This window comes from Sebastes fasciatus, chromosome 4, assembly GCF_043250625.1.
Source record: "Sebastes fasciatus isolate fSebFas1 chromosome 4, fSebFas1.pri, whole genome shotgun sequence".
Classification (NCBI taxonomy): Eukaryota; Metazoa; Chordata; class Actinopteri; order Perciformes; family Sebastidae; genus Sebastes; species Sebastes fasciatus.
In genome coordinates, this window is record NC_133798.1 from 5367521 (window position 1) to 5384763 (window position 17243).

Below are 17243 nucleotides of genomic sequence, written 5' to 3' on the forward strand. Positions count from 1 at the left end.
CGTTTACACTGGTTTTCAATGCAGAAAAGACTCAGACAGGAAGAATGTAACATTCTAACTAATAATTACCATCTAATGCAGTGTTTCACATTCAATGTACATTAGATTCCAGTGAAACTTTTAAACCTCGACAGCCCATAAATATTGGTAATTGTATGGAGATTTCCACCGTCTGGAAATGAGCTTTCAAAGTTCTATAATGAGCACTCAAGAAACAATCTCTACAGAAACCTCTGATGGGATTGTTTAAATAATAATGGTCTAATAAAACCTAAGTCATGACAGACAAGCCCAAGAAACCATCTGCAAAGACCACTTAGCTTCAGAAATTAAGATGAAATTTAATTAATTCATAATCCGACAAAAAGTGGGTTGTACCATCATCTGTAAATTGCCTCTTCCCTTTCCAATGCTGGTACAGAAAATTTTAAGTTACATTTTCTTTTGGAACCAAATCCCAACCAGTGAATCAATTGATACCAAGATGGGAAAAAATAAATAAAAAGGGTCACATTTGGTGAGCAGAAAGGAAGCGGCTCCATGGAAAGAAGGGAAAAGGAAGCGCTGCACAGGAGTGTGATTTCTAGCAACAAAGACACCATTTAGATGTGTTGGTAAATGGTCTATTTAGGGCTCAAAGTGAATCTACTGTGGACGGATATTCAGCAGTAATGCTGCAACAGATCTGCTGCCGATCATTTTTTTTTATCAGTAGACTAACAATTGGCCCATCGCAAAAGTTGGTCCTTTATTTATAATGCTAAGAAAAGAAAGTTGCTCAAAAGCCATACATTTTTCTCAAGAATTGGTGAAGACCAAACCATAGCTAAAAGGCCATATATATATATATACACACACACAGAGGCAACTACAATATGTCCGAACACAGCCGTGACAGGTTTTTACGTTTGTTTGAAAATTCAGCCAAATTTCCCAGTCAATCCATCGCCTCATGAAGGCGGACTTTTAAGAAGAGGTAGTGATTCAAAGAAAAAAAATTATGCAACAAGGATGCGTTCAGACTGACAGTAGCACTTAACGCTTTGAACTCATAGATGCTTTACTCAAACTGGACTTCCTGGATTAAACATCACAGCAAAACACTAGCGTCTGCTGGTGGTGGGGGTCTGTCCTTCAACATTAGCAGGTAAACAAGTGATTACAGAGTAATCTACCAGGAATGCGCACACTGATTTGATTGGCCGACATGGTGCGTTGTCACTAAGCCCACTAAGAATAAACACCTGCGCTTGGAACTTGATCAGCAGCTGATTTCACAACTGTCCACATTTACAATTGTGACATAGTCCTCTTCTTATCATAAAGTGACTGAATCACACCTAGCCCCACGAGGCGGAGCACAGAATAATCTTTCATTTGTGTTTAGTTTGTCTTTAACTCTCCTGCCAAGCTCTCTAAAATGCTGTAGCTGCCTGAAATCACAGTTGTGCCACGCTGTATAGATGCATCTCCAACCTGCAATTTGCTCAATGAGAACTTGGTCTAAAGGGAGACCCACCCCCCCCAAATTAAGAACCACTGGTCTAAAAAGCAGTTTTGGGCCAAAGAGGACTGTGGTTCTAAAGAAGTTTAGTTGGGACTAAAAACACAAGCTCAGAATGCATGAACAGCTCCCAGTTCAGGCTGTGGTGACGACATACTGTATCACTCCTGTTTAGCCTTCTAGCTGCAAGGTAGGAACCCAGTTAGCATGAATGCAGCCTGCTAGAAGAGGAGAGGGTGTGTTGGTATGGCTCTTTAGTAACAAAACATAACCATCATCTTACTTCCATAATAAATAATAAAAAAAAAATGATACCAAAAAAAGCGTGTCAAATCTTACTCAATGCAGAAGAATACAAGAGAAAAAACATTTACAAATAATAATAACCTGCAGCAAAATAAAACTTTTGAGTGTTTTTTGAAATGTGTTTCAATTGGTAGGAGCAGCTTCGCTCAGAGAGGCAGACCAATGGTGGGTGACAATTTTAAATAGAGCAACTGTTGTATTAAGTACGCAGGATAACAGATCCAGCCAAGTAACAACAGCTTAGAGGTTGGTTGAGACACCAATCAGCTATTCCTGTTTTTATGTGTTAATTCATCTTATGTTTCTGTATACATTTTTCTTTTTATAAAATATTTTATTCATACAATCATTTCTTTAACTATAGCAACATTACTATTTAATTTTGAGTGGCAAGATATCAGTCGCACATCACCTCATAAGAACAATAGTATATAAACAAATGCAGAAAAAAAATTATTCTGTATCCATTTGAGTATGTCTCTCATTTTGCTTTCAGTTCATCGTGTGTCTGTACACCTGTCTGTCCGTCAGTGGTGAGCCAATGGGAGTATTGCTGGTCCTGGTGGGGGGGGCGTGTGATTGGTACAGCTCTGAGTAGTGGCCCTCCGCTGGCTGGTCAGGAGGAGGGGCCCTGCATGGCAGAACAGGCTGGACATTGGCTGGCATTAGGCAACCCTCACGCCGGCCCATTTACAGCTGGCTCTGAGGATACGGCACTCTGGTCCAGTCTGGGAGAAAATGCAAAGTCGGAGATGTGGATCCATTTGAAGACAGAAGGAAACAAAATGCTAGCTGGCATGCTAGACTGACAGCTCACTGCTCAGTGTGCAGTAGTAGAATATTACTCTTAGTTCACTGGAGGGGTTACTTGGTTTAGTGGTGCAACTGTCACACACATAGTGCACAAGAGCAGTCAGACTTACTTGGCCTCCTCTGTGGCTGACATCTCATCTAGAGGACCGTTGGGAAGCTCCGCAGTGGGCCGACACTTCTCACTGCTGACAGGAGACACAGGAGAGGAGGGAAAAACAGTTCACCAAAGAGCTCGCCAACAATCACATTAACAGGACTTTTGCTGGATCATGTCCTTGTGATGGTACAATGTAAGATGCAGTCCAACATGTCCACAATTTTTCAACATTATTAAACTGTGTGTAGGATTTAGTGGCTTCTAGTGGTGTGGTTGCAGATTGCAACCAGCTGAGTACCCCTCCACTCACTCCTCCCTCACCAAGACTGCGGTAATGTGAACCGTGGTAACGGCGTTGGCCTCACTTAGAGGCCATCCATACCATAATAACACTACTTTGGAGCAACGGGAAATCAGACGGCGGCTGGCGTTACCACAGTTTGTCACTCTGCGACTCATGTTACCGCAGTTTCACAAGCGTGTCGGAGAACTGCGGTGGCCTTCAGGTGATGGAAAAATGCTAACGTCTCTCTCTGGAGCAAGTGTTTGGTTTGTCTGTTCTGGGCTACTGTAGAAGAGGACCCGCTCCCTATGTAGATATGAAGTTATAAATATTATATTCCATTTCTGCTAATAGATCCCCTGAAATGCTTCACACTGTTCCTTTAAATATATAAAAAACAAAATGTTTATTAAAGTTTTTCTCGTTCGCTTTGGCTCAATTCTCAAATGAGAATTATTTTCTTCATAACAATAAGCTCAACTCTGAACAATTAGTTTGTTGTTCACAACAGATTAGAATTTCTCATTCATTCCAGCAAATTGCACGTGTTTTGGCACATGTGCAAGAGTCAGCACAATAACCACTAGCACACGTCTTGCTGATCTAAACTGATGAGTTGATTCTCAGTGAAACGGTCGTCCTCTTCACAACTTCTAAACATTCCTTCATCGTTGGAGCCATCACGTGCAAAATGATACATTTACTTATCAAAATTTGGCAGACATGCATGTATATTCCATAAATATCTATGACATGGTGTTACGTAATGCGAGGAGGTACGTTTTTTTTTTTTTTTTTACTGAACTACAGCAGTTTCTTTCATTGTTGCAGGGTTTGATTTTCTTGCATGGATGTCATTTTGTGGCACATTTTCTATTCACTGTATAGCCTATGATTTTCCATGAAAGCTCAAAGGTGAATTTTCTATTTATAATACATGTAGCACATTGATACACAATATATATTTACTGTATAAACATACATGTACATATCCTGTTTCTGTGTACTATTGTACAGTATTGACTTTTCCCAGTAAACTTTCACCTGCTGTTGAAATGGGAATCTAAAAAGCTCATTGCGAGCCACAACAGCATTCAGCTAGATAAAACTAACATTCTGGTATAGTACAGTAAGCAGTCAGTGTCAACAAAACACAGATTTATATATAAGATACATTTCCAGGGTTGACTGCCGTGGTGAAAAAACACCTAAACATTTTAATCAGTGCGGCTCACACGATGACAAAACAACTTCATTTTGGTGGCGTTGGCCAGTTTACTGACACAATAACTGGGTTTGAAGCAGGAATTAAGTATTTTGGGGGAGTAACTACTTTTTGCAGACATGCAATAGAGTTGTGATGTTCCATCAAACAGTTGTGACAGATGCTCTTACAGTTTAGAGAAAGCTACGACTGTTTGAAAAATGAGCCAAAGCGATTGAGAAAAACTGTAAGAAAGACAACAAGTTGCGGGAGTTACACTGTTTGATAAGATATTCTTAGTTTAGCACATGCCTGTGCCCGAGTGTCACATTACCTTAAAAGGATCTCTAAAACAGAAACCTAATGTTTGTTTTGGTGGTACCATGATCTCCAGATCGTATATACCTAGACGAATTTTAGTTGGTTTAGTAAATAGTGCAGATTCAGATTGTGGCAACCCCTGCTGTCGCCTATACAGTACAGTAGGGTTCCTGTTAACCTGCCATCAGGGCCTTCTGGGAACACCTGGGCCCAGCCTATAAATCCTAGGCTCATGACTCATTCTCTCTCTCTTTCCCCGCAGACACTATCGCCGGGCATGTGGCAGCCTTAGGTTCTCTTTGGTTAATCTTTTGCTTGTTTTATACAGTTTACAACATGCACCCACCATTTACACCCTCCATGCTCACCTTACCCTACTGATAGTACTGATATTCACACTCTATACCTTTTGATCCTTTTGTTCTGCATAATTTACTCTACTTTTGTTAAACAAAATGAATTGATTTAATCTTTACCATGGTGTGTCTCCCTATTTGTCATGGCCTCGAGAGCCAGGTTGTGACAAATTGGGACGAGCCCCCAGTTTGTCACAATATAACCAACCGCTGCCACTGTGGTTGAAGTCTGTCACTCACAAATTTGATCTGCCATTTTTTTTTTTTTTAATCTATGCGCTAAATGAAGGAATAACATTTTAGATCTGATGTCATTCAATGTTAAATATATTTAACACAAAAACATTATATGCATGGTAAATTTCAGTGATTGAATTACACTGTTGCTTCTGGGGGAGCCCTATTTTTCAGGGGTGGAAGGGTCAAAATTCAAATAGGAAAGAAATTACTGTATTTTTATTTAAATATTCCTTTGATTAAAAAAAAATCTTTGGCATAGTTGTAGTAGTAGTAGTTTTAATTATATATTATGAGCTGCTTAGCGCTAATGTTAGGAAGTTAAACAGGTCAGAATTCCCTCTCTATTATTAATTTTATATTGCTGTGAAAACATCTCCTTCAAGCAATTATTTATTCAAGTCTCTCGCCAAAATCAAAATTTCACAAGATTACATTTGAACACATCATAACGTTATAATTTACCTTTGCACAATACTCATGAATGATTCTGAATAGAGCTTGAACACATAATAATGTCACTCAATGGAACCTCCGTTAGCTCCGTTATTTAGCCAAGCGGGACTGTGCTGCCCGCCGGCTGCTAACAGCTAACGTTAACTAGCTCTCCTCCTGACAGTGTAGCTTTAATTGGGAATAAATAGGGTGCGTCACCTCAGGTTTATTAGCACTTTTGAGTGTTTTTTTCTCTACCCCATGGCCCTGGTACCAAACAAACTGAAAAATTGAAACAGCGTGCGTGTGGCGTTACGTCACTGTGCATGCGTACCTGTCGGAAAGCATCAATAAGAGCAATCAAAAGTCACAGAGGCATGTGATTCCAAGAAATCGGACAACTAAGAACCGGTTCTCAATTCCCCGTCCGCCAAAGAGGTGGATGGCCTGTAGATTTTAACCGCCATTGCCAACAATTTATCCTTATTTGGCAGGTGCTTATTTCAGACCCTGACTTACAGTTATGAGGAACTTACAGTGACTGTATCCGACTGCTACGGACACTGAAAAATCCTGCACGTTTCAGGGATTTAAGATGTCATGTAACTGAACATTTATATACGAGTAGTGCTGAATACTGCAGAGTCTGTGCACAAATGTTTTTTTTCAGTGTGTGTGTGTGTGCGTGTTTGTGTGTTGTGTCTGACCCTGTTTTGGGACAGCAGGCTGCGGCTGAGCTGTTGACGCCTGTTCTCTCCGAATCCACACACTCCACTACTGAGCATTTCTCTGAAGAAGCATTCTTCTCTTCATCACTGGAACACACACAGGTGCACAGAAAAAACACACAAATGTACATCAATACCATATGAGGTGATTCATTACCAACACGTTTCCCCCACAGAAACACACAGAACACAGTGAGATGTGAACAGTGATGCATGCTGAACCGACTGACAGAGCACACAGTAAAACAAAGGATGAAGGTGTTGAAATGGGAAACCGTGAACAGTATGTAGGAAAAGCATCAAAATGTACAGCAAATGGAGAAAGTCAACTGTTTTGATTGTTTTGCTACGATACTCTTGTTTATTTTGTAGTTACAGAGCCAAATAGTACGAACTGATTTGGACACCGATTAGACCAAAAATGCCAGCCGTCAGTCTTGCTTTGTGTCAGAGAACCACCAATTATCTTGATGAGGCCTCAATCAAAGCAAAACACCCACAAACATCCAAATATAATCTAATAGTTGAGGTGCTACATAATTATTCAGCACTTAATAATTTCAGAGTTGTAATGCTATTAGAAGACTATGTGCCAAATTAAAAATCTCTGGTTATTTTTACATTTGTGGAAACACAATACCATTCATACCAGTATCTTCATGCTTGGTTAAAAGTAGTCTTGCTGAGTACTAAAACATGTACTTCTGTAATTCTACTTAATGTACAAAAAGGGACACAGCAACCCTTAATGAAACTTGAAACTTTCAATGCTCAAAAGAAAGGGTTGGTCTTCCTGCATAATGTGGCTGTTAGTCCTTTCACCATAAGACTTTCGATGTTTATGGTTTAGCTTTTCACAGATATATCAGTATTGGCAGCCCATAAGTACTGTAACAAGAAATTGCAGTACCTAAAAGCGACAATATATATATATATATATATATATATATATATATATATATATATATATATATATATATATATATATATATATATATATATATATATGTGTGTCTCCATCACAGCTTGTGCACCAGAAAGAATTGATTGAAAGTTTATTTTCTACAAAAACACATTTTTGCAACCAAAATGAAATGAACCTTAAATAGAAGTTATTGACATTATGATACATTTTTGATTAGAAAAAAAGAGTTGCAATTGTTTTGTTTTACAATTAATGGTATAGCATTTTCCTATGTACATAGAATATTAAATTTTTGTACACAAGAAGTCATGCTGTATGTATTAGCTGTTCTACTGTTGCTGTGAAGAACTGTAATGAGTGGATTGTTGTCACAGGCCCTGTTCAGACCTGGTATTAACATGCGTCTTGGGTGATCCGATCACATGTGGGCAGCTCTTAAGTACAAGTGTCAATGCAGCCGAGACGCATTGAGATCCGACCGCATTTCTGAGATTCTTTTGGATATTAATATAATACTGTCGGTGATGTGTCTGTGTTTTTTGTTTTCCGGTGCTCTGCACAGATCTGACACCTGCACGCCCGCCTGCCTGCCCGCATCCCCGGCTTTGAAGGTCAGTGCACCGCACGGCGGTGTCAGATGTACGGAGAGCCCTGGGGACCGCCGGTAGACAATAACCTTATATTTTAAGGTTAACAAAATGTACCCATATTCATGAATATGTAGGATACTACTAAAGACATTACTCTAATCTTACATTGCAGCGTCTGCTGTATTAGCCATGCGTTTACTGCGTGTTTATTTGCATATAAAGCGGGGAAGTGAGATCCGATCCAAAGTGGTCACTCAAGATGCACGTGGAGACGCATTCTAATGCCAGGTGGGAACAGATGTACTCAGAGCTGTCCACTTGCGATCGTATCAGCCGAGACACATGTTAATGCCAGGTGTGAACAGGCCCTTAAATAACAGAGGAAAGAAGGAAAATGGTTGTCATTATTCATATTAACTAATATGCAAACCTGAGGTTGAAACTAACTGTGCCATTATCATTCAAATTAATTTTGTGGTCACAAGTGTATTCAGTCAGATCCTGCTGACCAGATCTATTAGGTCTTTCACTCCTGTCAGGCAGTGTTGACTAATGTGTAACTGCATTATTTAAATCAGCTGTGTTTGCGCTGTCTAGGCAACCACACATTAGAATTTATTAAGCAAGTTACACATTCAAATTGGCAATTTGAATCTTAATAAAACTCAATCTTAAGATGGAGACGATGGCTGAGGGCCAAAGTCAATACGGAGGCAGACCATGAAGATGAAATAAACATATGAATAGAAATACTTATGAAGCGGTTTGTAACCAATAAAATCCAATTGTGGAGAAGTTGAGGCCACTTCAGAAAACTAGGCTGCACTTTCACCTGTGTCATTTCAAATAATAATTTGGTGCTAAAATCGGGTTGGCCTATAGAGATAAAAGCCGTAAACTAAAATACTGCACTTGGACAACACCTTTGGTAGAAACACATGCAGAATGGAAATAATGAATTAAACAAACAAGGAGCTGAAACCAAAGAAGAAGATCAAAATTGGGAAAGAAAAGTTGGTGGTTGACGTGACAACAAGACTACATCACGGCTGCAGGCTGATCTCTGATTGGCTGTACATACCGATAAGATTTCAAAACTCTGAAGAAGACCACACCCACAACGCACAGCAAGAGAGAGAGGAGGGGAAGCTCAGGTTGTAAGTGTCGCTCAATTCATCAGACAGTTGTTATTTACTCAGACAGACAGACAATATAATGCAGCATCAACAAGGGGACAGAAGGACAGAGGACAACCAACTTTAAAACCTGTAGATTTATAGGCAAGTATTTCACTATGGAAGCACTGTTGAAACTCGAGTATGAAGCAGGACTGAAAAGTGGCTGTAAAAAAGTTAGTAGTTCAGTCATTTGTGAAGAATGGGGGATACAGTCAAGTTGTGTGCAAAATGTTAGAAAGTGTGCGGTAGAGAGAGCGAGAGAGAGAGAGAGAGAGAGAGAGAGAGAGAGAGAGAGAGAGTGAGTGAGTGAGAAAGAGAGAGAGAGAGAGAGAGAGAGAGAGAGAGAGAGAGAGACAGTGAGTATAAGTTAGCAGTAACGTTGTAGCTGTGAGCGTAGCAGTGCAGTGTATGTACAGTTTGTTTGTCAGTGAATAAATGCTACAACTCCTCAAGACACAAGCCAAGTTCCCGTGTCTTACTTGCCACCTGCTGATTAAAGTGAAGAGGGTTAGCACCAACGTTAGCGACAACTTTGGCTCATCTCACTTAGGTTGGGCTGACCTCTATGGTGGATCAGCTATTCTCATTTTAGTGACAAATATAGCCAAGGTGAAACTAATTCAAACATTCCTCCTAATGCACAAGTTGTATTTTGAATTTTAAATTTCATAGCATGAGATGCTTCTCAGCTTTATAGTCTGTTGTGAGCTGTTGCCTTTTGGGAAAGTGTGTGTTCGGTGTTTGAACAGGGTAATACAGAAGTGTTAAACTGTAAACTGTTTTCATTATAAAAATAAGGAAAATTTCAAAGTTTCCACTGGCCAAAATGTTACCTCAGCAAGAGGATTTTGTCAGTCTTTGACACTTGCACTACTGTCTGTTCAAAATATATGAAAACAAACGTATCCTTATGCATTTCTTTTTTTCCTGCTGTACAGAACTCGCACCGTACCGTGACTCTTAAACCTGGGTGTGACCCAGAACTTGTGTGTATCGTTACACCCCTATCATTTTGCCATATACATAGCTTTAAACTTTTGAATTCTGCAGAGGGGGTTTCATACTCATAATATGGTGGAATATCATTTTAAAGCCTAAATATACATTTAGTGTAGAGCACTTCATCACTACATAGGCTAAGGATCTTTATTTTTTTCTATTGTGTGAGCCATAACCACCACATATTATTGGACAGTGAAAGAATGAGCACAAAATGTTAAACAACTGAACTAGTCTAAGGGCTTTATTTTCAACCAGCTCAAGCAGAGCTCCGACAGATTGGCATTATCCTGACCTAGAAACCGGCTCAGTCTATGTGGCATTTTGGTGCTTTGCGCACACAGTGCACAGATGAGAGGAGGGGAACAAACTGGCGGAAGGTTCATTCAAAAGGAGGAAGAACAACGCAAGCTGTTGGTATTTTGGTGGACATTTGGGCCTTTCGATGTTGTGCTGAGAATAAATGTCTCAGAGCCATGTATGGCGTTAAGTCACTTCACTGCCACCTTGGTGATTTTATCCACAAGAGCAAACTAAATACTTTCAGCAAATGCACAGCAATAGTGGAAAGAAGATTCAAATGCAAGTAAACTATTTTGATAAAACACACTCCGACCAATACGTGCGTTTGAATGGCCTGGGGGCCGTCTCGGCTCTTGGTGTTAAATTTAGCACCGTCTCTACAGGAACTGTGACCGAGTGATAGTGTGAGGGCACTCATGAAAACAGATGTGACAACACTAATGAGACACATTCTGAGTAGCCTTTCTGGTAAAGACACCTAAGGTAAGAGAGCATTCCAGTGTTCCCCTCTTGGGGTTTTACGAACGCCAGGAACGAAAACTTTAGTATTGAAACCGCTACTAATGACATTCAGTCATTAGTAGCGTTATTATTAGTGTTGTTTGTGTGGATGTGTTTGGCGAACCTCTTAAAGACGGCGGTCTCGGTCTTGGCATCAACAGTGAGGCTGACCGTTTCTTTCATGGAGCCGTTGATGACCGTCTCAGTGATGCTGCGATGCTCACAAGAAGCTGTTTCCTCCTCTGCTTTAGATCTCCCACAATCCTTAGCTGAGGTGGAAGAGGGAGAAGCCACGCTGGTACCCAACCAACCATCACAATCTGGGGGGATGTTAAGAAAGGTGACAATGGGTGTCGGATCTTAACACTTCAATCTCCTAATGTGATTTGGGGTTATTTAGATTTTGCATGCAAAATTAGCACACTAGCCAGTGTCAAATTTCATATCAAAGTGTGTCCAGGTTGAGCTCATCACAGTGGGACAACAGGAGAGAGTTCAGGCCACAGAGGTCTCACTCTGTCAACATGCATGTGAACACATCTCACCTTCAGGCTGCATGGGTGCATTGACCCCCAGAGGGTCCATTGTCTCTATGCTGGTTTCCATAGCAACAGGAGAGTTGCACCTCAGAGGGTCTTTGGGGCTAAAAGAGAGCAAGTTGTATTTATGAAGCAACTCCTTCAGATTCATTGACGATGAGAGTAGCTGCAGCACTGCAGGCACACGAATAGAAACTGAACCAGAGTCTGTTAGGATATCCTACCTGACAGGGGTGAAGTTGGAGAAATCAGCCCAGCCTATTTCAGTGCTGGAGGGGGCAGGAGGAGTGGAGCTCCATCCTGCATCGGGGAGGTCTTCTGTGGAAGAGGAGGAGGAGGACACAGCAGGGGGGGCAGCGGGGTTGTTGGGGCTGGAGGCTGGAGCTGTAGACGTACCTGTGTCCATGGGGATGTCATCAAAGTTGGCCGTCCAAACAGGCCCTAAAAAATAATAATGATAATAAAATTCATCAAATCAGTCCACTCCTGAATGCACAAAACCTAAACTGAAAATAAACCTAATCATGGCCTAATAAAGGATAAGGCACTGGCCTCCCGAGCCAGGGATTGTGGGTTCGAGTCCCATCTGGGGTGCCACTTTTTATGTAGCGGTTGCTGGCTGTTAAGCCAGGATGCCAGTCAGAGACAAAAGATAAATTGTACATATGCAGCCAACAAACCCCCTACAAAGGACTGATACAGTCTACCAGTCCCCTGAATTATGTACACACAAGCCAGTAGTATCACAATGCAAGCAATAAACACACCACACAGTGAAATGCAATGTTCCCCACAGTGTATCATACATCCATGACAGTGCAAGAACCAACATACAGTGAAAAAATATAGCACGCACCCCTGTTAACCCCAACAGTTAGCTCAGTCGTTACTCTGTAAATACAGGAGTTCTCCATGCTCTTTTGTAGCGCCTCATTCGTCCATCCCGGGGTGTGTGTATGTGTGTGAGACATAGGGGGTGCGTCCTTAAAGGTGCGGATCACCACAAATACTTACATGAGCCCTAATCCCACATCCCAAATTGAATTAATCGTGAATAATCTTAACTGGGTCAAATCAAGTCAATTTTATTTGTATAGCCCAAAATCAAAAATTTGCCTTGGGGAGCTTTACTATCTATACAGGATACGACACACTCTGTCCTTGACAGTGCAACCTTCACATCGGATAAGGAAAAACGTAACCAAAAAAAAAACACTTTTAACAGGGAGAAAAAATGGAAGAAACCTCAGGAAGAGCAACGGGGCTAAATCTTATTTTAATTTCAATCTTAAATCACGTCCTGGCAAAAATTGTCTTACTTGGGTTCATTTGTTATTGTTATTGTCCTTAGGGTTGATATGTAGTAGCCTTGAGTACACCAACCTGTGTCGACTTCCATTCGGTCATCGGTGCTGGGATTGGAAGCTTCAAATGGATCTCTCTTCACATCCTCCTCCTCCGAGTCTGTGCTTTCCTCGCTGTCTGTGCTGCCTGAACTCCTGAAATGGAATACACAGATCAAGAGTTATTTCTAATCCACATCTAAGTTCATCCTCTTTTTATACTGGGGAGTGTAATAAATGTGGAGCTACCGAGAGATGTCCAAACTCCTACACGACACTACAGCTTGACAGTTAAAGGGGATTATGCTTTTGTGCTTTTCCCCTTTCCTTTAGTGTCATACAGTTTTTTGTGCATGTAAAAGGTCTGCAAAGTTACAAAGCCCAAAGTCCACGCCAAAGGGAGTTACTCTCCCCCACAGAAACACTGTTCCTGAACTGCCTGAAACACCTTGATTGAAGTCCTGCCTTCTCTTCTGTAACATGGTGATGTCACCAAGTAACACATTTCCATAAACTAGTAGCATGGCACGCCATCAAACAAAGCAAGTTAGAGCGGAGCTGGAGCAGAGTCCAAAGAGTTTGGTTTGGTTGACCAATCACAACATCGGACCAGCCGACCAATCAGACGTCGACAGGCTGGCAGTCGAGAATCTTTCAACGTCAGATAGTGCCGATTTATTTATCAATCAGCAAAAAGTTAGCAAATGACTGTATTAATTACTTAGTGAAAGCCACTACAGGGAACTCTCATTTTGTGTTGACTTTTGACCGCATTGTGTCGTAAAGATCTGCGGCTACCAGACTCCTTTTAGAAATCCTCTCATTTTACTGTGCATGTACTTTTTTAAGTAGAAGGACGATGACTTGAAGGTTTAAAAGTCACCATAGAAGTTTATTCAGTATGACATTACAAAAGAATTTTCTCTTTGTGTGTGTGGGTGTGTGTGTGTGTTTGCATTTGTATTACTATGTTTATGAGGACCATTTCAGTTTGTAGTGAGCACATTTCTGAATTGTGAGGCTGGTCCACACTACTTGGTTTTGAGGCCAAGGTTAAAATACAGTTGAGATAAGTATAGGTGTTGGGGCCAGGGACTGCATTTTGTCAACGAAGGTCCTCTCAAGTATATAGAAAGACAAACGTCTGCGTCTGCGTCTGTGTGTGTGTGTGTGTGTTTAACTGACCTGGGGCGTCTCTGTGCCTCTGGTGCGAAAGTGACGTCTTTTTCGTCCCATATATCTTCCTCATCTGAACCAGCATCTTCAAACTGCTGGATTTTCTCCTTACAGCGTGCCTCAAACAAAGCTATATTTGCCTGGAGAAACACACGGGCCACATACTTAGAAAAAACATTTTTATATCTACAGTACATTCACATACAAACTAGGGTTGGATCCTTCAGAACAAAAGCCACTCAGCAGAGAAGCAAGACATTAACATGTATGCCTCCAGTATCCTAGCACAACAGCTTCACAGCAGGCCTCAAACAGTCATCTCAATGGAAATAAACTTACAGCATATCCAAGTATGCTTACACTTTACATTAGTGCCTCTCTTCTGTTACATTTTAAAACCAGTGGTACAGTATTTGATCAAATCAGGTTGTGGTTGGATATTCGGGCTTTGCTCCAAGCTTCTGGTTCAAATGCAGGCTATAGCAAAGTTTTATTTCATCAAGATGAATCCTCATTCTATACATCTGCCACACATTTGTTGTCTGGGAAGAGTTGTAATTTCACATCATCTCACTTTGTGGCATCTGCTTCTAAATGAATGTTAACAGTAATTTCGGGAAATACAAGACATGCCATATTGATAAAATAACACATTTCCATTTGTTCCATGATTAATTTACTTTCTCCTTCCATTGAATCACTGCGTATGAATTAAAGATTAATGATCAAAGTACTTACACTTTCATTTGTATTCAGTGAAAAATTGATGTCTGATATTCTATCAAAGGGAATACTGCAATGTTAAAGAGAACAGAGTTTAGTTAAGTTAGGGTCGTTAGGCATCCACATATATGGCAACACACAGGCAGACAGGCTCTAGCACACAGCTGTTAACACTTCATGTTCAATACTGCAGGCAGAACTAAAACCTATTCTCACCCCATGCCCGGTTCATGGCAACATAAAGATAGTGCTGAAGAAACAGGTTTTTTTTTATGGACACTTTTCTTCTTTACATGCCTGCTTTGTGTTGTAAACTGATCAAAGAGAAGCTAAGAGTCATACATAGGCCCTGGTAGAAAAACAAACAAAAAAAAACAGCATTTCTTTTTTCACAAGGAAGCCAAAAATAGCCACTTCCAGTTTCCCAGAATATTATTCTGTACCCAACATTTAAAATAGTTCATCAATCATTTGAGGACAAGTTCAACATTTGGGGGAATTATTTGCCATCTTACTCAAAGTCAGAAGAGAGTAATATCAGCTCGTGGCTTAGCCTAGCTTAGCACAAAGACTGGGAAGCAGAGGGAAACTGCTATCCTAGCTCTGTCATAGGAGGAAAATAAAGTGTTCATCCTGGTCATTATTATATATAACTAGGATTTACTAGGTTTTTAAAACGTTGTATCCTGCCATGCTGTTACCCTGTGTGTTTTGTGTGCAATGGAAGTCTGATGCTTTGAATTACAAGATGAGGTTTAAATCGGGGGATCCTCGACTAATGATTCTAATCATGAACGTTTAGGGAGCAGCCCCTAATCTTTAACATGTAGAAAATAGGGCTGCTTCCTTAACGTTCATGATTAGAATCATCAGTTGAGATTATAGTGCACTAGGATTTTATAACTCAATTATGACCAGGGTGCACACTTTACTTTTTTGACTGAGTGGAAATGCAATGTTTTCACATCACACATTATGAGGAAAAGCATTTAAATGCAAGCTTACAGGCAAAACCTGAGACTTAACATTATGGGTTAAAGAGCAGTTACTTGTTGGAACTATTTTGTGATGAAAAAGGTGGGAAGGTATTGTGATTTCACATTTGACTGAGCTGCACTAGCAGTTTCTCCATGCTTCTAGTTTTTTGTGCTGAGCTAGGCTAAAACCACCCAGGGCCCATCTCAGTGCCGGAAAGCCTTTAATCAAACTAATATGGAACGTCTCATCTGACTCTTAATGTCTTTTAAATCCAAACTGCCAGACTGTTGCTTTTAATAAGCACAGTCAGGAGTTCAGGGAGTCATTCTGAGCAGTTACAGTAGCTTCAATCTTTCCAGTAGGAAACAAGTGAATGAGACTGCAATTAACTAATAAACAGTAATACAATAGGTGATGGTAAGACCAAGCCATAGGATAGAGTAGTGGCGGCGGTTTTGCCACAAAAGATGAAAAGGATCATTTTTTTCTTTTATATTATATTTGTATTTGTCATGTTTGTTACGTTTTCGTTTTAAAACAAAAAATGATTTGCGTACATACAAGCCTTTTAGCACCATTTTAGAAATGATCTATGTCCATACTCATATGCCTGAAAACGCATATTCCATGAGCATTCACGCACACTGAGCATGTGCGTGCCCTTGAGCAAACAGGAAGCAGGTTTTGTCTACTCTGCGGTTGGTTACAGAAAATACAAGAGTATTGTACTTCCTATAATAAAAGGTCTTATTTGATACTCAAGAGCTGCTACTAGGCTACTATAGCCTAACTACAGTTCTCCCTCTCTCACACACGCACATCAAATTTACTTTAAAAATGAAGAGCTACAAATCAGTCAAGACATTTGGTCAACACACGTCTCGCCTCAGTTTCGTTGTTGTCTGTTCTCACTAGTCACGATAGCAGAAGTTTAGTAGTCGATATCAATACCAGTGAAATTCCATGATTCTCGATACCAGTTTGATACCACGGCAAAAAAAACTAAAATCCCATGTACATCAAAATACACTCCTTTATTAGTGTTTGCATACGGGGTTTTGTTAGGAAGTTCAACAGGTCATAATTCCCGCTCTATTATCTATTTTATATTGCTGTGAAAACATCTCCTTCAAACAACTGGATTTATTCAGGTTTCTCACCAAAAACTACATTTTACAAGATTACATTTGAACACACCATGATAACGTTAGAATTAACCATCGCCCAACACTCATTTTTACTGCATAGAGAGCTGGTTAACGTTAGCCGTTAGCAGCTGGTAAGCAGCACAGTCCTGCATGGAGCTAACAGCTAACATTAAGTAGCTCGCGTCTTGCTGTTTTCAACAGGGACTTGTTGTTCGCAATGTAGCATTATCAGGGAACAAATAGGGTGCTAAGGCTGGATGCGTCGATAGTGAGTTTACGGCATCCCAATCCCTTTTCCTATTGTCCCTGGGACATGTTGAATTAACCACTGGAAGTCGCATGGTAATCACGGCTGATGTCGCTTTTTTGTCGATACATAGATACAAAATATTTGAGGCAGTTTTAATACTAATTTTCTGCGGCACCGATGCACGGGTACCAGCTGCACTTTCTGCTCTCTCTTCTCTCCAACAGCGAGTTGACACACCCACTACCATTCACGCCCTCAATGTTGTGTCTATTGTTCTCCGGGGTATCGAAAATGGTATCGAATATC

The 17243-nt window shown here is 40.5% G+C and overlaps 1 protein-coding gene across 9 annotated transcripts in view; it reads right to left on the reverse strand.

Moving 5' to 3' along the window:
- Positions 1-321: 321 nt before the first annotated feature.
- ppp6r3 (protein phosphatase 6, regulatory subunit 3) overlaps positions 322-17243 on the reverse strand; it is a 37192-nt gene continuing 20270 nt past the window's right edge. For 3 of the 9 annotated variants that reach the window (XM_074631592.1, XM_074631589.1, XM_074631586.1), the window contains exons 17-26: positions 14577-14631; positions 13848-13978; positions 12703-12818; positions 11544-11760; positions 11326-11423; positions 10905-11100; positions 8881-8898; positions 6264-6371; positions 2734-2808; positions 322-2538 (exon numbers count right to left, since the gene is read on the reverse strand). In XM_074631592.1, coding sequence (XP_074487693.1) covers positions 2487-2538; positions 2734-2808; positions 6264-6371; positions 8881-8898; positions 10905-11100; positions 11326-11423; positions 11544-11760; positions 12703-12818; positions 13848-13978; positions 14577-14631 — 1066 coding nt within the window. In that variant the 3' untranslated portion in view covers positions 322-2486. The remainder of the gene's footprint in view (positions 2539-2733; positions 2809-6263; positions 6372-8880; positions 8899-10904; positions 11101-11325; positions 11424-11543; positions 11761-12702; positions 12819-13847; positions 13979-14576; positions 14632-17243) is intronic. The other 6 variants (XM_074631593.1, XM_074631591.1, XM_074631588.1 and 3 more) reach the window with 3 other exon arrangements.